Genomic DNA, 21055 nt, shown 5'->3' on the forward strand with positions numbered 1-21055 from the left:
GACAATATCGCAATAATAATACTGATGACCAGTGCGAGACCATGCTGCTCAGCGCTGACTTAGAGGAATGGTTGTGGGCAATTCGACGGGCCAAGGATGCCACCAGGGCCCAAGGCGTAGGCTAATGCTTAGGCATTGGACCTGCACCACTCATGTCACCGCACTTCTAAAATAAAAGTGAAGTTTTTTCCTCCTCCTCCTCCTCCTCCTCCTAGGCTTTTTGGAGCTGTTCGTGTAGCCGCACCACTGCCAGCTCATTATGGTTATGATTTGCAACAAAACTGATTTACAAGACTTCTGTGTAAGCAATCCACAGCGATACTTGCGACACTGACGCGGTTTTAACTTTCTCAATTAGGTGCACGACGTCCTAAAACACTAAGTGCCTACCCACACTCCGCATGTTCTATATGCGAGTGAAAGCGTATGAGCATGGCTCAAGCTGAAATGTGTCAGCCGTCTAACTTGAGTGAAAGATGCAAAAAGATGAGCACCATTTGGGGGAAGGGGGGATGTGAATTCTGTAAGAAATGCGTACTGTGTACAACCGGTAGTCATCATCGATGGAGTTACTCTGTATCCTACAAACGTGCAACTCAGCTAGCTAAAAGTAGCTTGTACAGTAACTCTAGTCGCCCGGCCGATAATCTGAGGGGATCAACAGACAGCTTATAGCTTAGTCAATTTTGGGATCTGACCAAAAGTAAGTTTATATTCAAGCCATATAAAATTAAATAGATAAGACGGCAAAAATTATGCGGCGTCAGGCCCAAAGGCATGCCGTATTAGCAGAAGGTATGGCAGGGAAAGTTTTGGAGTGCTTTCGATTCTTTTTCCTCCGCACATGAACCCTAGCTAAAAAAACAACTTTGTATGTATTCTTGTTCTGTTTTTTGCTAGACTTCGAGAGCTGACTTTACATGTTCCACTTACGTTTATGCATGATTAGGCGTGTACCACAATCAGTTACACAAAAGCAAGTGTGCCTTGAGAGTAATTTTGGTTCGTTGCATAAATCAATCATATGGATTTTTTTAAAATATATTTCACGTTTTAAAGTACTTCAGGTATTTTACTCACTGAGCCACAAGCCTAGGGTATTGGTCTAATAGCTCTAGAGCTATTTAAATCCTACTTATCACATTGAGCACAATATATAGAGCTACAAAAAATAGTCCAGTTTTTAAACTGTGAGTGCCGGAGTACTACAGGGAATCATTCCTTGCTCATGTTGTTTGTAAAATACATGCCAAACAGTTAAAAACAGGTAAAACCTATTTCCAGTTCGTATCATGTTTATCACTGTACATCAGTGTTCATCACAAAATGTGTTTGTCCCCGTACATCAGTGTTCATTCATCACAAAATGTGTTTGTCACTGTACATCAGTGTTCATCACAAAATGTGTTTATCACTGTACATCACAAAATGATCTCGATCTATAAGGATGCAATACTCTAAAGAATCTAAACAGTGGACTGAAGCAGTTCAGTAAGCCCGTGTCACGGCGCTGAGGCCTGGCCTTGACAGTCCCCGGTGAACGGCCTAAACCCACGTCGCACTAAATATTGCCGAATTTCCAATAAAGTTGTCTCCATCCTGCCCCACGAGCTGTTTGCAAGTAAATGCCTGCAATACTAAAGTAATGGTGTTTACACAAGAACACAAACAATCATGCCCTACTTCAATAAAACGAAAATACGTTCACAGGATTTAGAAATTAATCACAGTCTTCACAATAGGCGTAGCATTTTCTAGATACATGTGTTGCGATCACGTCGAACACCTGAGCAAAAAATTTATCGCTACGTGAAGCCATAACTCTCTTGAAATATTTTCTCCTAGCTAAAATTAAAATATTGCTTCACGATGTCATTGTGTTCTGAATTCCCCAATATTCTAAACTTGTAAGGGGCATATCTCCCTATTTCAAATTGTTTCATGCGCTTTCACGACATTTGCATGATACCACAGTTTAGCACTTGTAACCGCGCAAAATGCTGTATGTTGCTAGTTCACAATGTTACGTGCGATTTCATTACGTTTCAATGATATCACAGTTTTGCACTTGTAGCGTTTCAAAACGCTGTATCTTGCTAGCTCCATTGTTTCATGCGCTTTGACGACATTTGCAAGAAATTGCAGTTTCAAACTTGTAGTGCTAAAAATCTGCATCTAGAAAGTTCGCATTGTTTCATGAGGATTCACGACAGTTTCATGCGCTTTCACGACGTTTGCATATCACAGTTGCACACTTGTAATGGTACAAAACGCTGCATCTCGCCAGTTGAGATCGTTTCAGGTAGTTTCACGATGCTTGCATGAGATTGCAGTATCGCACTTTAGCGATGCTAAACGCTGTATCTCGCTAGTTCACATTTTCATACGCTTTCACGACATATGCATGATATGCATATGATATCATATGCGATATATGCATGGTGGTTCAGTTTCTATCTTGCACGCCGAGAACAATATGTTCAACTAGGGCACCACTAATTTCGTTTATTGACTGTGGTATCTGGGGTGCTCCAGGGTAGTGTCTTGGGGCCCCTCTTGTTCCTGGTGTTTATAAACGATCTGCCAAAAAAATTACTACCCAAATAAGAATGTTTGCTGACGATTGCATACTATACAAAAATGTACAGTCACCGAGTGACCAGGCCGAACTTAATCCTAACTTAGAGAGAATTAAAAACTGGTGCGATCAGTGGCAAATGCAGCTCAACCCAACAAAAACTTCTTCTATGTCCATTTCTAAAAAAAAGAACATTCTTAGTTATCCGTACAGCATTAACGGTCACGAACTTGCTCAGGCTAAGCAATATAAATACCTTGGTCTCATATTTACACCCGACATGCGTTGGAATCTTCATATTTGCAAGGTGTTTCAGCGCGCGAACAAAGGAAAAAAGGACAGGGTAGACAGAAAGAGCGCTGTGAATACGCACCAACTAGCCCAAGCTTCCACTCTTGTGTGTTGGAATCTTCATGTTGACAAACTTTGTTCCGAAGCTAACAAGGTGTTATGAGGCCTGAGACGTAACCTCCACTGTGCCTCTCCCGAAGTTAAAACTTTAACTTATAAAACTTCGCTAAGAACCATAATCGAATATGCTGAAGTAGTGTGGGATCCCAAACTAACTGTTGGAAACTTGACAAAATACAGCGGCTTAGTTCTAGGTTTATATTTAATAAATACCGTCGTTTCCATTCACCTACTGAATTATGCAAATTTGCAGAGCTCCTACCTCTACGAAAACGCACCGAATATGAAAGGCTGAAATTCCTTTTCATGATAGTTCATAATCACGTTAAAATGAGCTACGGTAGGTACTTTGGTAGCAAAACACAAGAAACGTCAAGGCACAGACACAGTATGTACATACCGCCCCTCAAAGTTCATAAAGACTGTTTCAGGTACAGCTTCTTCCCCGGGGCGATTCAGCAGTGGAATTCGTTACCAGATTTGGTTGTGAAAATCAAATCGCTTACTGACTTTTTAGAAGCAATAAAACATATAGTGCACTCTTATACCATGCGCTAAGATTGTGAATATGTGTGAATTACGTGCTTTGTAACTAGGCTATGATATTTATTATGTGTTTTATTATGCGCAAATTATGATGTGTATTTTGGCAGTGATGCTCTCTTTCCTTATTTTTCACTAACTTCTCTGTAAACTATATGCTTAGCCATCATAATATATTTGTTGTATGCGCTCTGAAATGATTTGTTCCAGTAGTGAAGGTTCTTTTTTTTTATGTTTCTCTTATGCACATTTCTGTTTTATATGAGTCAACTCCACTCCTGTATTAGCCCGCAAAGGGCTGACAGTATCAATAAATGAAATGAAATATCGCTGTTTCACACTTGTGACGGCACAAAACGCTGTATCTAGCTAGTTTTCATTGTTTCGTGCGGATTCACGAACCATACATGGTATTGCAGTTTCACTGTTGTAGTGCTACAAAACGTTGTATCTCGCTAGTTGAGATCCTAGTGTGCGGTTTCACGACGCTTCCTAACATAACCTAGCCGAAACTAACCTTCGCACTTCTAACGTATCTGGCTAGTTGACATCGTTTCGTGCGGCTTTGCGACGCTTTCAAGCGCTTTTCCATTTGATATCGCGATTTCGCACTTTTAACCGTATATACCTCACTAGTTGACATTGTCTCGTGCGGTTTCACATTTCGTGACATTATATCACAGTTTCGACTTTACCGAAACAAAACACTATCTCGCTAGTTACTAGCTCATATTCAATTAGATACCTGTCCCTAAGGTTTGCTATTCTAGCAGCATTTTTTATGCGACTATCACTTGATTTTTACCTACTAGTCATCCTGAAAAACCAATATTTTATTGCATTTTCACTGGCTGATCTTACTGTGAACCACAGCATCCGTCATACTGGACACACAAAAAGTGGCATGTTCCGACAGCTACAAAAAATAATACAATCATTAACACACTGTTCCCATCTTACTTAATAAACTACCAAAGAACTTCATCCTTGGCGCAATCCTAATTACACAGTAAGACTATTTTTGTCAGTCGAGCCCTAGAGAGGACTAATGACCAATATATATATATATATATATATATATATATATATATATTTTACTAGCGTTCAAATCACGTGAAACGTTTTAGCAAAAACAATATGGCCATGTGTGCATATATCTGTGTATTACAAATGTAAATGTATGTATTTGCAGTGTAGATTTCAGCTTAGGTGCAGCTTTTCATTTGTGTTCCTATTAATATGTGTGTATACATATTTCGTGTTTCTTGACTAAAATAGCATTTTGTGGCCCGTATCAAGTTATTTTGAAGTTATATTTCTGCAATGAGCTACTGCCGTTCTTAAAACGGAGCAGGACCCTCCTCATGTTGCATTTGTTTTTATTCTTTTTCAATGTGAAAAAAAATATTGATTACTGATTTATTTCATACGGTAGGAATGACTGGTCTCTTTGGACAATGGTTCTCTTCGTAATTGTGAGAACATAAACAACTGGAAAAAACAACGCAGTGACATGAATGACTTCATTGCACAAAATACGAAACTTAAAACAATCTAAATTCACACAAAACATCAACGTTCTCAAATAATGGAGCGTTTTCGTAGAAGACCTAGCGCGAGAAATAAACACATAAATGCATCAAAACGCGATAAACGTGTTTCATTTCCCAAGCCGGGTTCACTGGAGGTCCACTGTGCGTGGCGTGGAGACAGCATCAAGGCAGTCCTCGCCCACCATGTCGGGAACCGTATCCGAGGACATCAGAGACCTGCATTGGATGAAACCTGCTTCAGCATGTCTGTCGTACAATTACACTGCTGTGATAATGAAAACCTGATCACCCTGAAATATGCAAGAGAGGTATTTTACACGCTGGGATTTTCCTTGTTCGTTTTCTTCGCTTGTTAAGAATATTTTCAGTTTGCACAATGGCGTTAAATATTTGTATACTCCCTCGGTGACGACACTCTGAAGGCGCAATCGAAGATAACAACGCCGAGCACCCGTCGGAGTGCTGAAGGCATCGGGTACCTATCGGCGGAATGACGCAAGTTCAAGACAAAACAAAAATCATAGCATATTCACGGAGTGAATAGTGCTGAGTAGGGCGAAACGTTCATCAGTCCGTCCGTGATTCCATCCACCCGTTTCTTAGTACTTGTGTCCATCCGTTCCTCCCTGCGTCCATAATTCCTCCGTTCTTGCGTACGTCCATCCATCCGTGCGTTCATGCGTCTGTCTGTCCGTGCGTGTGTCCATCTGTGCGTCCATTCATGCATTCATGCATCCGTTCATCTAGTGAACCCTCCAAGTACCGTCATCTCACATTTTTTCATCATATACTCATCATATACAAGCACCGCTCCAGCCGACTTTCCAATGACTAAACGAGAGGTAGCTACGAACTGCTATACGACGACGACTACTAAAACTAATGCTTACATCGAGGACGCATGACCTACGGCTTCAGGAGCTTTGCCCCTAAAAATTACACCAACTTCTGCTAAAAGAACAATGTGCAGATGTGAAGCAGCGGATCCTAACGCTTACCGGCAGCGCTGACACTGGCGCTCATCGCGGCGTTGTGCAGGAGAGAAACCTGGGCAAGCGCGAAGCACGCAGTGATAGACCGGTATTTTCTACTGGAACATGGCAATCGCTGCTGATGGGCTATAAGAGACCGGAGACTCCGATTGGACACAAATACCTTCAGTCTCTTTCAGTTAACGAGCATACTGCCAATTTTTAAAAGCGAAGCTTCTTAATTCATGGTTCATGCGTCCCCGATGTATGTAGTAATAAGAGTAGCAGTAGTAGTAGTCGCAGTAGTAGTAGGTAGCCACCTCTCGTACAGTCTACTGGATGGCGGTACTTCGATATGATAAACATATTATGAAAAGATGCAAAATGGCGGTACTTGGTGTGTTCACTAGATAGACAGACGGGTTCACGGACGGACAGAGAGGCAAGCAGACGGAAGGACGGACAGACGAACGGACTGACAGACGCATGAGCAGACGTATGGACTGACAGACGCACGGAAGAACGGACGCACCGTTCGTTCCCATGAACGCAGGGATGGACGAAAGGACAGACACACGGACGAACGCAGAGACAGGCACACGAATGAACGGACGCACGGATGGACGGAAGCAAGAACGAGCGGAGGGAAGCACGGACGCACTGACCGACGCTTGGCCCTACTCATCATCATTCACTCCGTGGATATGCTGTATTTTTTGTTGCTTAAGCTTGATTCACACGCGAGGGTGAAATCCCGCTGCTCCGTGGACTGAATGGTCACGAGATTAGTTTAATCCAGTGAAGCACTGGACACGTCGCATGCACACAGCTGGAGCTACACCCGCCGAATCCTCGTGCGTACTCTCGACTCCTATGCTTATGCAGCGCGCCTGCGCGACGCTTTCCGCAGTGTTTATGCGGGGTTCAAGAGTGCATTCCAATATGTATGAACGCTTAAAAGGACGTTTGCACGCGTTTGCTGTTCTACCTGAAGTGAGTGAAGACGACGTGATGCAGGTTGAAAAAAGGAAAAAAAAGAGCAAACGACAGAGTTGTAGACGAAGCCATGAATCTCCAAGAAAACGCTTGTTATTCAGACATTACTTTATGAAAAGATACACCAGTGTGATCCATAGGAGTACAAATGCCTGCTGTGCGTCAGCCTGTTGCGCAGCTACGAATTTGCATAGTCCGAGTGCTCGTTGTTCCACAGGGCTGGGAATCCTTCAAAGAGGGAAAGAATAGTGATGGTCGCCTCGTCAAAATTTTTTTCACTGCACTCACGTTTGTGGTGACGCAGGCCACGCGCTGTGAATAAAAACCACCAAATCCACCACCAAAAATGCCTTGCCTCTTCCACTGTCACGCGAAACGCATTCGATCATCACCGCAAAACTAAAACACATGGCTTTTAAGCCAGCTGCCTGCTTCCTAGCCACGCACGTCCGACCAATGTTGAAATATTTGACGCTGAATCCTCTCAATCGAGAGCAGACTACCGTTGAACGGAGGGATCGAAATAGCGGCGACACATTTCCATTCGTGCAGCGAGCAGAGGAGAGCGGATAAAGCCAGGATGGCACGTTTCGATTACGCGCACGGCACGTGATGCGCCAACCGTTGCGGAAATCCCTCCTCCGTTTCCTCGTGTGAATCCGCCTTCAACAACGCACATATCTGCCACCGGCACTACCTTGGAGGCCAAGATCCAGTGCCTATATATACGGGGCGGCCCATGAACAGTTGTGCAGCGCGATCAATCGGTTTTTATTACGATAACAATTATATAAGAAGTATTGAAAATTGGGGAAGTTGGTAAAGATTCATAGCTTGTCGAGGTAAACAGTGAAATAAACAAAGACATAGTACAGGAAAGACAAAATACAATATCTATTGTACTAGAAACGGCACTCAGTAGTGTAAAAAACTGGGCAAGTCGGTAACAATTCATAGCTGGTTGAGGTAAACAGCGCAGAAACAGAGTAAAGGCAGGACACAAAACAAGCGCTGATGCAAAAGAAATGACACTGAGTAGTATCACTCTATCTTACTTATTGGCGCTGTTTACCTCGACCAGCTATGAATCGTTACCAACTTGCCCAGTTTTCAATACTACTCAGTGCCATTTCTAGTACGCCAGCACTTGTCTTGTGTCCTTCTTTTGCTTTGCTAACGTTTTTGCGCTTTTTACCTCAACCAGCAATAGTATACACACTCTCGGCTGAATTTTGCTGCCGGCGTCGGCGTCGCCGTCATTCATTGCATATGTATACGTATCTATATGTAACCGTCACTCATCGCCATCATTATTCGCATATGTATACGTATCTAAATTGTTAAGAGCCGCTCAGCAGGAGGACGAAGAAGTGAAGGACTAGCTGGTGCCTGCTCTCACCATAAGCCTTTAGCTTAAGATCCTGCCACCCGGTTCTTGGCTCATCCCCCGTTGTTACTGTGCGCCAGTGTTACAAAGATCATCATCATCAACTCGCCATCTTGGTTGTGCATGCCTGCACAGCTGTGGATTGTAAATATTGTTAATACGCCCGTTTTCTGTCATCCTCCCCCCCCCCCCCCAGTAACATCATTGGTAGAAGGTGCGGGGTACTTACTTACTTCACGCAAGACGAAATTTCTCAGCGGGCGTCTTCTTGAACAGTTTATCGTGTTGACAGAAAATTTCGTCCATCCAGCTCCCGCTATGCCGAATTGACCGAGCCACGTTGTTCTGACCCACCCCCGAGACCCTAGCCCCTTCTGCGTGACTGATAAAGTGCACGTGGAGAAGTGGCTGGCAGACTACGAGCGCGCCAGCAAGACAAATCGCTTTGTGACGTCCCCGCAAACACGGACTGAACCCCGGTCCTTTCAAGATGTTTTCGCTCGTTTCTCAAACCCCCGCATAAAAAAAAGAAAATAAAACCTTCGGTGTAACGAATGGGCATTCCGGAGTGAAGTAGCACAAGAATTATTTCTACTATTCTCACGGGCTCTCCCGCGCAAACACGAGGACCGGGCGGCGCCTTGTCGTCTACAGACCGTGTGACAGTGTACGGTGGAGATAATCCGCGCGCACCCTTCAGATTTTTGGCATGGGAAGCGGCAGAGCCCCTTTTGTTGGTTCGGGGAATGTGACGCGGCCGCAGCGCCTGTGCCAGGTCCAGTATGACTTTCCGTCAGCCTCCGTGGCTCCAGGGCTCATTACTGCGTTCTGTGCGGATGGCCGCCCGCGGCGGTGAATGACGAAGAAGTGGCGGCTACGGAGAACATTGCGGGAGACACCGAGTTGCATAGAAACGTTGAGACTTGGTCTGGACGTCGGCTCACCAAGCACCGGAAGCGTCGGGACCATTGTTGGAGCGTAATTAAAGTGTCTTGGGACATCTCGCCCATCTCTCTCTGAGGCTTGAGTTTGTACATTGTTACTTGCTCGGCTTTGTTTGGGAGAGGGTTTTCTACTGGTGTAGGCCGCGGGGGCGGCCGCCGAAGATGATACACTCCGACTGAGAAAAAAATATATGCCGCGTGGACAGCGGCGATTGGTTTGTTGCCCCGGGAGGGCAGAGTCGGAACCAGAGACAAGCGGCCACGTGTCAATGAAGGGGAAAGGCGAGGAGAGTCTTTCCCAGGGGACGTCTGAAGTGGTGGCAGCGGTGGGATTACTGCTGGGGCAACGGTGCGAGATTTCACCCTCGTACTAGGGAAGGAGAGGCGGCAAAATGAATGAGCAGACTACCAAGATGACCGACAGAGACGACCCACTAGAAATGAGCGCAATAATGTTAGCGAACATGGTTCCATCGTTTACGGGAGGTGATACGGAACTGGATATTGGGGTCTTCTTGAAAGTTTTAGAGCAGGTTGGTCGCTTGGGTGGATGGCGGGATAGTGAGCTGGTCTGCATAGCACGATGCAAGATGATAGGTGCAGCGCACGATTTTGCGTGGTGGGATGATGGCGTCGCTGCGGCTGCGACTTTTTCTGAGTTCAAATATTTGGTCCTCAAGAGGTTCGATACGGAGCCACTTATTTTTAAAACGGAACGGTTTTTAAACGCGAGGCAGAAGGCAGATGAGGCCGTGAGGTCATTTGCAAGTCGCTTGCGCATCCTCGGGACTGCCATCCTGGCGAGCTCCAATAGTCAGGATCCGGGGAAAGCTTCACTGCGCCGCGAAATTCTAGTTGAACAATTGCTCTTGCAATTTTTATTAGGCCTGAGGGATCCGGTCCGCAGATTTGTTCTCTCTCGAGACCCGAAAACGTTTGACGAGGCCATTGCCATAGCAGTCAAGGAGGAACAGAATGAGAAAGTGTCGAGGAGCCATTCGTTAACCGTTCGATACGTAGAAGGGAACACGGATGTTCATGAGATGCATAACCGCCTTGACCGCCTCGAAAAACCTGTGGAGAACTTGGCAGTACGCAATAAGGTGAAACAAAATTGGCAGGAATTCCCTAAGCAGCTCTCTTATCCCGGCGGGTGCTATAACTGTGGCAGAATTGGTCAGTTTTGGCGAGAATGCTATCGGTACCGGCGACGAAAGTGGAATTCGACGGGTGGCAGCCGCCTTCACAAAGACAAGGAGATGGTGACAAAATTCGAATCTGGAAACCTAGACACAACTCCTCCTCATGACGTTGACGCGGAGAGGTTAACCGCAGTCATAAATATTCGGGAGGAAACAAGCTCCGTAAAAATGAGTCGCGGTTCACCGTGTGCGGAAGTGGTTATTGTAAGTTTCATTATCGAGGAGGATGTTCCGCCATTGAGCGAGTGTGTCTTTGGGGGGAACGCTGGCACGCCGGTGCCACTGTGTGAAACAAATGCTGTCAATGTCGAGGTTTATGGAGCGGATACAGACGGTTTAGCCGCGGTTTCTACCTCGAAGGTCCCACGAGACGATAAGGCATTACCAGTAGGGGTGGCAGATATGGAGTTGGATGAGAATGGCTTTTCTGAGGATGCAGTAGTCGGGGTCTTGGTCAACCCGGTGGTAGACCGAACGTTAGAGAGAGTAAGTGAGAGTGAGGAATGCCTAGATCGCAACGGGGTGGTTTTTGTGGAACCAAAGAGGAACTGCAGCACACTCGATGTACACCGCAGCAAACCCAGGCATGCGCAGCGGTGGTCTTACAAGATAGCTTCGCATATGCCCCACTCCGCGACTGAGTCGAGTAGGTTGAAGTACGGACCATCTAACGAGGGTCCGGGACTCGGAATCGCGGAAGAAGACTGCATACAGGTAGACGCTGAGCGCTCGGGGATCGGCTAGGGTCATAAGAGTCCGCAATGCTGTATGCTATTTTATTTTCTATGATTTCTGCTCAGTCATTGTGCTTGTTACTTTAGTGGAGACCTCGTGTCGAAGTTTCAGTTTTTATTTTGTTTTCTTTTGGCTTGTACACTTGTTTTATTTTGTTGATTGTGTTTTGAAATGAGGCAGGTAGCCTCACTCGATTATTGTGGTTTTATGTTGCTCACGGTATTTGATGTTGATCCCTGAGTAAATGGTACCTCCTGGGAGCGATTAGCACCTAATGATGGGGGAAGAACATAGAGTCAGTGAATCTGAAGTATAGCCGACATCTCGCCGCTTGTCGGAAAGGAAGGTGAAAAGGGGACTGTTTTAAGAAACGAGAATGTTTAGAAAGTTCAAATGAAAATGTGTTCACGGCGTCTCCCCGCACGGAAGTGTGGCGCCTCGTTAGGAGGCAGGGGGCGTCGTGACCGGTATTGATGTACAACGCCCAATGTCACAGTTGCATAGTACAGCATATACGCTACGTTCTCAGCCAATCCGAACACGCGATTCGTGTTGAAGATCCTTTTCCCTCCCCGACAGGTGCAGCGGAGGCCGGGCAAGAGATGGTATGCGAGGGCAATTCAGTGTTGCTGCCTGTATGACCTATGTTCTCCCGCCATCGCGCTTTTCGTTTGGTTTGAGATGTTCGATAAGATTTTAAAATTTTGCGCATTTGTGGAATGAACGCGTGTTGAAATGTGTGTATCCTCTGTTCGGTTGTGCCACGAGTGGACACTGCAGGCGAAGTGTGTGGCGTGCTCGCAGGGTAGTGAACCTTCCGCACTCATGACTGAACTCTGCCTGCCAAACCATCCGACGAGCAGCTGTGACCAGTGTGCGTTTTGTCCACGTGTTATCCACGAGTTTCTGCGGTGATTCTGAAGGTTTCAACTGTGTTGTGCGCGGTAGAAACACGGAATCAAACTGCTTCGTGGTGGGTGATGATTCAGCGACAATCACAGATTGGTTCCTCTCAGCAACGCGCTGCCGACAGGATTGAATCACAAGTGTGTTGTGTTCGCATACTGTATTCCTAAGACTGCCGCAATGTCTCAATTTCGCTGCGCAAACCGAAGGCACTATGCGCCCGCATTTCTCGTGTTTGGATTTCCCCGCTGGAAAATTCTTCTGTAAGATGAAGGAATTGTGACGTCCCCGCAAACACGGACTGAACCCCGGTCCTTTCAAGATGTTTTTGCTCGTTTCCCAAACCCACGCATAAAAAAAAGGAAAAGAAAAACTTCGGTGTAACGAATGGGCATTCCCGAGTGAAGTACCAGAAGGAATATTTCTACTATTCTCACGGGCTCCCCCGCGCAAACACGAGGACCGGGCGGCACTTTGTCGTCTACAGACCGTGTGACAGTGTACGGTGGAGATAATCCGCGCGCATCCTTTAGATTTGTGGCATGGGGAGCAGCAGAGCACCTTTTGTTAGTTCGGGGAATGCGACGCTGCCGCAGCGCCTGTGCCGGGTCCAGTATGACTTTCCGTCAGCCTCCGTGGCTCCAGGGCTCATTACTGCGTTTTGCGCGGATGGCCGCCCGCGGCGGTGAATGACGAAGAAGCAGCGGCTACGGAGAATTTCGCGAGAGACACCGAGCTGCATAGAAACGTTGAGACTTGGTCTGGACATCGGCTCACCAAGTACCGGAAGCATCGGGACCATTGTTCGCCCATAAGTAAAGTGTCTTGGGACAGCTCGCCCATCTCTCTCTCTGAGGCTTGAGTTTGTACATTGTTACTTGCTCAGCTTTGTTTGAGAGAGGGATTTCTACTGGTGTAGGCCGTGGGGGTGGCCAGCGAAGATGATACACTCCGACTGAGAAGAAAATATATGCCGCGTGGACAGCGGCGATTGGTTTAGTGCCCCGGGAGGGCAGAGTCGGAAGCTGAGAAAAGCGGCCACGCGTCAAAAGGAAGGGGAAAGGCGAGGAGAGTCTTTCTCAGGGGACGTCTCACTTGGATATGACTTTGGTGCTCACAAATGTCAGCCACTACCACAGGGGCACAGTCAGTGTGTGGTTCGACACGCACGAGGAGGAGCTCACCAGCTGGGACGTATGCAAACCAAAAATGAAAAGCCTTTTTAGAAAGCCCATTGCGCGTCAACGAGTCACCTAGAAAGAACCCTCGTGCCGGGCCCAAACCTCAACAGAGCCGTACGTGGTGTACGTACAAGTTTTAGCCTTTTGCTGGTAAGTTGATAGCCGAATGCCTGAAGCCGACAACGTCAGTTACATTTTCAAAAGCATCGCTGATGACGCCTTTCACCTGATTATGTATATAAAGACTGCTCCACCATTGACGACATAATCAGGGAGTGCCGACGGTTCGGAGAGGCAAAGAGCCAACGAATCACGCAGAAATTTTTTCAGCTCTCTAACAGCCGTCATGCAAAGACGTGCAGACTCAGCTACCACCCAGTACCGAAAACTTCCTGCGTCTTGGGTGCCGAGACATCGAGGCAGCAAATCCATCTGCTCCCCAGGCTCTTTCTTACGAGGAAGCCTGCCCGATAGTGTCACTAATTCAGGCTGTCATGCACGAAGATCTAGCCAATGCAGGCGTCCAGCCAGTATGTGCCCTAAGTCGTCCCGCAGTAAGCCTTGCTTTATACTACTACCGGTCACAACAGGCGTTTTCCAGGTACCTAGATCCGAACCAGTGGCGTGCGCGTGATGACAGGCCATTATGTTTCCTCTTCAATGGCGTCGGTCACATTTCTCGCTATTTTAGCTATTGTCGACCGTCGTCCCTCCGTTAATCATACCATCCAGGCGACACTAGATCCTTCTCTTTGCTCAGCCATGAGGACCCTCCAAACCCTGATGCACAAGCATCAACCTCACGTTACGACTGCACAAGCATCAACCTCACGTTACGACCGCTGGCCGTTCCCCAGACCCAGCAACGTTGTCGGTCACCTATGCCCCGGGGGGCGCTGCGAGCGCGCGGAGCGAGCGGTCATGCTTCACATCGGCTCCGTAGGAAATGCTAATTTTCGGCGGACCATCGACCCCTACAAGACTAATTTTGGTACGTGAGTGATCAACTCGGTGAGTGGACCACGTCAATACCGAATTTGGGTCATTTCACCCAATTTTGGGAGTCTTAGAGCGATTTCATGTGCGAAGCGGGTGAGGCCCCGCTATGCCTAACGACGGCTACCTTCGCTCCGACCATGTGCTCGGTCGGCGCGGCACTTGAGGCGGCCTTGGAGGCCTCCCCAGAGCTCGCCAGGCTTCGGAACGACGAGAACGACCAACACTACGAAGAATTCCAAGCTATGGACACCTCGGCCGCGGATATAAGTGCGGATTCTGCTCGCAAGAGACGGCATGGCCAGCTGGGCCTAACCGCCGCGAAGAAGAAAGCCGCCGAACAACCGACCGGATCGCGACTCGACGCCAGCGGGGACTGCTCGACGACGATCGGCGACGGTTTTCCGACCGCCACCGGCATCGGACAGTGTGTTACCGTGGTGAACAGTGACTGTGACCCGCCGAACTCGTGTGCGGGTTGGACTGTAGTGGCCTCTCGACGCGAGAAGAAACGGCAAAAAACGGGCAGCCCATCGCAGCGGGATACTCTAACCGCAGGTGAGCCGAGCAAGTTTCTATCGGCTTCGAACGCTAAGTTGAAGGAGGAGCGTAGGCGCGAACAGAAAGCGCAGTACGTTGCCAAAGTGAACGCTAATATGGCAAAGTCAGCCCGCATGCCTACTTTCGCCAAGAAAGACGAACACCGCGTGGTTGTCAGGCCTCGTGGAGGACTCGTAGTGAGTGCCACCAAAATGACCACGCTGCGCACAGCCATCATAACAGCAGCTAACATTAAGATCGAAGAAGCGGAGGACGATTCGTTTGCGCCGAACGCCGCCCAGAACATTATAGTGCTGAGCACTCCTAGCGAAGCGAGATCTTTTCGCTACGGATCGATCCGTAATATCACGGTGGAGGAACGCACGTATGAAACGTTTGCGTATAAGAGCACCCCAGACAACACCTCACGGGGTGTAATAAGTGGAGTGGGCAGAGAGGAACCCGAGGAACAGATCACTCGGTTCCTAGTGAACAAGCATAACCCCCCCGTTATGGCCGCACACCGGCTCGGAAATTCGGAGTCGGTGGTAATTCTATTTGAAGGAAACAAAGTACCACGCTACGTAAAGTATGGCGGCTTTGTCTCGAAGTGTACGCTGTACAGGCAGCACCGTGAGGTCTGCACTACATGCGGCAAGATAGGGCACAGGAAAGATGTGTGTCCAACTCCGAATGCTAGGGTGTGCTTCGCTTGCGGTAGAAACAACCCAGGAGAAGACCATGCAGAATACTGCAAACCAAGATGCAAGTTCTGCGGCAGCTCCCACGTCACGGGCGCGGGCAAATGCAAGAACAAATTCAAAACGCCGCTACAAATCAAGCAGCGGCAAAGGATAAAACAGATCACCGAAACTATAACCGAGATGGCGCCCGCGAAAACGCCCGGGGAGGCTGCGCTTTCTAGAAGATTCGACTTCCCAGAGCCGGGAGCCAGCGGGACACGTCACGAACAAAACGGCGTGGCAAGCCGTGATAGGAGCAGAGCGGAACCGGAGGACGTGAAGTGGGCTGACGTCACCTCCGGAAGACCGAAAGAAACGCGTCCGCCAAGACCGGCGCCGTAGGTGCAAGCGCACCTGAGCGTGACAAACAAGTCTGACGTCAATGGCGCGGCGATGACGCAAACGAGCGGGGCCCTGAGCAGAGCAGCAGCTGCAACGCTGAAGGAGCCTGGCAAGATGCCAAGCGGCGGCGGCTGCAGCGAACAATGCAAGAAAGAGACGCGGGAGTTGAAAGCTACCGTTAAGAAAATGGAGAAGGCGATGGAGGAACTCCAGACGGCGATGGCGGCGACGCAGCTCACCATCAAACAACAACGAGGCGTCATCGACGAACAACGAGACGCCATTAGAAGGCTTCAAGAGGGGGGATCAAGGAACGAAGCCAACAACAAGATGGCGACAGACGCCGATGAGGATGACAACGGAACCCCAACAAACATCATGGGCAACCGCTTTGTCAACACTACAACCCCTAAGACCTACCAATTCACCGCCAAAGCGAAGACTCCGACAAGGGCATCCATGATTGCGGTGGCAAGAGGGTTAGAAGCACAACATGAAGAGGAACTGGAAATCGAAAGCAACGAGGAAGAAGATGATAGTGCCTCGGTCATCTCGGTGGCAACTACAAACAACGGAGACAGGACCAAACCCCTCGGCTACGGGAGCTTCAGTAAGAAGATCGGTCGGAACGCGAGAGCTCTAAAGAAATGGGGCAAGAGCTTTGAGGGCATCGAGCAGAGAATCCTCACGAAATGCACCCAAGTCATCCAACAGCAACTTGCGCAAACGATTCAGCTCCAAATTGAGCAAGCGCTAGAGAGGGCCCTGAGCCCAGAGAAGCTGCAGCCGCTAATTGGTGAAGCGGCGCATCAATATTGCCAAACACAAAAGGCTCTCCCTCATAATGGACAGCAACAATAAGATCAAGATCTGGCACTGGACGCCAACGGGTTCCGGTGCCGAAAAGCAATCCTACAACAGTACTTGAGATCGCTGGCACCGATGGCTCGCCCGGACGTGATAGCAGTCCAAGAAACCCACACCGAAGACACGCCGACGCTGCCAGGGTATCGGTCACACGCCTGCCCCCAGTCCGCTCGCACATGCGGGAAGGGTGCGGCGCAGGGCGTGTGCACGTTCATCCGGAAAGGCATCGCCCACGTGAAACACCAACAGTTCCTGGGCAGCAGGGACACCGCCATCGAGCTGTGCGTCACCGAGCTAGCGATTAGCGGCAAAGGACGAGGAACCCGGGGTGCAAGAAAGAAGAAGACATCAACCACCGTCTTCATCGCTAACGTCTATAGCAATCCAAGACATGGAAAGCAGAAATTCAAAACTATTTTCCATAAGATCAAGAGTGCCACATCACAAGCACAGAAAGACCTGGCCAAAAGAGGAGACGCTGCCGCGGTAATATGCGGCGATTTCAACGCGCAACATCGAGAGCTCGGCTACACGACCACCACGTCCAAGGGAAGGAACCTTCTTGAAGATGCCGGCGAAGCCGAGTTCACGTTACTGATGAATCCAGCCCATCCATCAAGGATCGGAACATCGGTTGCCCGGGATACAAATCCAGACCTCACCTTTGCGATGCTGCCCGAAGGTGGCACCGCGAAGTGGAGGAATACGGGAATCAACCTGGGCAGCGATCACTTCATCATCGAAATTGAATTACCGCTGGCTCATCTCAACGGAAACCCGAACCGCGACAAAACATCAAAGCACAAACTCGTCGACTGGAGCAAGTTCCGTAACACAGAACTCGGCGAAGTCGACAATATCGACGAGTGGTCAGCGAAGCTGCTGGTGGCAACAGAAGCGGCCACAGACGAGATCGATGCACCCGAAGAAATCGAAACCATGGACCCGAGACTAGCCCACCTCCTCGAAGCCAGGCGCTCGCTCCAAAAGCGTTGGCGGCGGCAACGTCACAACAGAAAGCTACGAAAGAAGATCGCAAAACTCGGCCGAGAGATCGAGCGACACAGCAGGCAGCTCTGCTCACAGCAGTGGTTTGCACTCTGCAGCCAGGCTGATGGACAGCTTCACCGTGGCGGCACTTGGAAACTCCTCAGGCAACTGATGGATGAGACCAAGAGCTGCGAATACCAACGTACACGCATGGCCCAAATCCTACACACCACCGCTCGTCAACTGGGCGAAGAGGAGATGTTCAAGCGACTCAACGAGCGCTACCTCCCCATCACCAGTCACGAAGATCACCCAGACTACGCCGGCCAGCCGAACCTCCACCTCGACCGAGATCTAGAGAAATGGGAAGTGAGGCAGGCGGCGCAGGACCTGAACTGTCGTTCGGCCGCCGGACCCGACAGAGTTACTAACAAAGCTCTACGCAACCTGAGTGACTCAGCCATCACATCACTGACACGCTACTACAACGAATGCTGGCGTAACGGCAAGCTGCCCAAGGCCTGGAAGACAGCAAAGACGATCCTGCTGCCAAAACCAAACAAGCCACCGGGTATAGAGGGCCTGCGTCGCATCTCGCTCACGTCCTGCGTGGGCAAGGTACTGGAGCACGTTCTTAACACCCGGTGGAACCGTTACATGGAAGCGCACCATGTCTACCCGGACTCAATGCTTGGCTTCCGGGCCAAGTTGGGAACGCAAGACGCCATGCTCCTGATCCAACGAGAAGTCCTTGACCCACCGGGCGGGACTCCAAAGAATGACAACCGAGCGATCTTGGGCCTGGACCTGCAGAGCGCCTTCGACAACGTTAGACACTCGTCGGTCCTGGCTCAGGTGTCCCGCCTGGGGCTGGGCGCAAGATCATACAACTACTTTAGAGCCTTCCTTTCTCGCCGCACGGCCAGGCTGGAGGTGGGAGGAACGAAGCTCGAAGAACGAGAGCTGGGCAGTGTCGGGACCCCACAGGGCTCAGTCATCTCCCCGTTCCTGTTTAACATTGTCATGATCGAGGTGGCCAGGCGTCTCGAGGCGCTGGGCCCGGGGATACGACACTGCCTCTACGCCGACGACGTAACCATCTGGGCCACGGGTGGAAGCGACGGAGACATCGAGGCGGGTCTGCAGGTGGCGGTGGACGCCGTGGAGTCCGCACTCTTGGGCACGGGCTTGCGGTTTTCGCCACAAAAATCACAGCTACTCATCCTGCCACCACCTGGGAGGCACAGAAAGAAGGCAAGTCGAGAGGCGGCCGAGAACATCATCGTGCGCACCAGTGACGGTATGCAGATCCCGCACGTCCCGGGGCTTCGAGTCCTGGGGATGTTCGTGGACGGCACCCAAACCAACGCCACGGCGGTCAAGAACATCACAACCAAGATGGGCATCGCAGCGCGCCTGGTCAAGCGAATGTCGTCCCGCTACCGGGGCATGAAAGAGAGGGGGCTCCTGCATCTGCTGCAGGCTTTCGTTATAAGCCACGCGGCATATGCGGGGGCTTTTCACCGCTGGACCGGCGCGAAACGAGCCAAGATCGACGCTGCCATCTGGAAGGCTTACGCGGGGGCTCTTGGGCTCCTACCAGGCACAAAGACAACGGCCTTGCTGTCTCTGGGAACACACAACACGCTCTCGGAGATCAGCGAGGCCCAGAGAGCTTCGCAGCTGAGCCGCCTGAGCGACACAGCCGCGGGCAGAGGATTACTCGACCGGGTAGGATTATTACCTCCTGGAGAACGCCCGGGAGCAGGACCAGACGGGCAGTTAGAAAAACAAGTCCCCCTGAGCGATGAGGGAGCGAGGAAAATCATTGTCTACCCGCTGCCAAAAAACATGGACCCAGAAAGTGACGCGGGCAGGCGAGCGGCGAGAGCAGTGGCGCTGGCCCGTCAACATCAGAGAGACGAGGGCGCAGTCTACGTGGACGCCGCAAGATATCCGGGAAGACGCAACGCCTTCGCAGCAGTGGTGGTCAGCGCCACTACCGGTAAACTACTAACAGCAAGCACCGTGCGCGCCCGTACAGCCGGCCAGGCAGAGGAGGCGGCGATAGCCCTGGCCACAGGTAGGCCGGGCACGCGCACGGTGCTAAGCGACTCAAAGCAGGCAATCAGGAATTTTGCCCGAGGCATGGTCTGGCGGGGCACGGAGCGGCTAGTGACGTCCATCGCGGCTTCGCGGGCTGCTCGCGGCGCCGCTACAGGGCCAACCATCGCCCTCAAATGGTTCCCAGCCCACATGGGACAACTGGCTCCCGACATTGAGAACCGCAACGAGGGGGCGGACGCTGTGGCCCGTGATCTCATCACGTGCCGGACCGCAGCAGCCCGTCTCCCTGAAACCAGCGGTGAAGAACGAGAAGAAGACCTTGATCCCCTCACCGACTACGGAGGGATCCTGGCGGCCTACAGAGAGGCCAGGAGAGCCTTTCCGCCCCCGCATCGTGAACTGTCACGTGCGGAAGCGGTGAAGCTCCGACAACTGCAAACGGAATGCGTGCTAACGCCAGCATTGGCCCGGCACGTATGCCCCGACATGTTTGTGGACGCTAAGTGTAGCGCGTGTGAACGTGAACTAGCCACCCTCCGCCACATCATGTGGGGCGGGTGTAACAATGGTGTGAACAATGGGAATGGGCAGTGCCAGGACGCCACGTATCCCGATGAGGTGGGAGCATGGATACGCTCCCAAGACTTAAACACACAACGAAGGGCCATCCAGCGGCTTGAGGAGGCCCTGGCAAAGCAGACGAGAAAGGGAACCGACGCCCCGGACAACGGGAGCGGAGGAGCCCGAGTATCCAATGCCTAGCCAGAGCACAACGTCCTCAAGATCTAGAGCCTGGGGACTATAGGACTATTAGCTATATTCTTTAGATAGGGAATACCCGCGCCCTGCGCGGCCGGTGACTTCCCGCACGCCGGATGCACGCAAAATGTTGTTTCTCTCTCTCTCACCTATACCCCGTCACTCCCCTTCGCTTTTCCCACGAAGTCCATTCTTAGAGAACTTACCAGTGCACTTCGCGGAGATGATACTGCATTGACCTATCAACCCGGAAATTCTCTGTTAACTCTGGCAACTAGGCAAAACATTTTAGACGTAGAAGTAGATAGTGTGCCTGTTTAAGTGATCATGAACACAAGTGCCCA

General features: G+C 50.0%; 1 protein-coding gene across 5 annotated transcripts in view; it reads right to left on the minus strand.

Moving 5' to 3' along the window:
* Nucleotides 1–5041: 5041 nt before the first annotated feature.
* Nucleotides 5042–21055, minus strand: part of LOC119169183 (pseudouridine-5'-phosphate glycosidase) — a 2087124-nt gene continuing 2071110 nt past the window's right edge. For all 5 annotated transcript variants that reach the window (XM_037420298.2, XM_075886270.1, XM_075886274.1 and 2 more), the window contains one exon: nucleotides 5042–5301. In XM_037420298.2, the coding sequence (XP_037276195.2) occupies nucleotides 5211–5301 (91 nt within the window). In that variant the 3' untranslated portion in view covers nucleotides 5042–5210. The remainder of the gene's footprint in view (nucleotides 5302–21055) is intronic.

The sequence above is a fragment of the Rhipicephalus microplus genome, chromosome 2 (assembly GCF_043290135.1).
Source record: "Rhipicephalus microplus isolate Deutch F79 chromosome 2, USDA_Rmic, whole genome shotgun sequence".
NCBI classification, from domain to species: domain Eukaryota; kingdom Metazoa; phylum Arthropoda; class Arachnida; order Ixodida; family Ixodidae; genus Rhipicephalus; species Rhipicephalus microplus.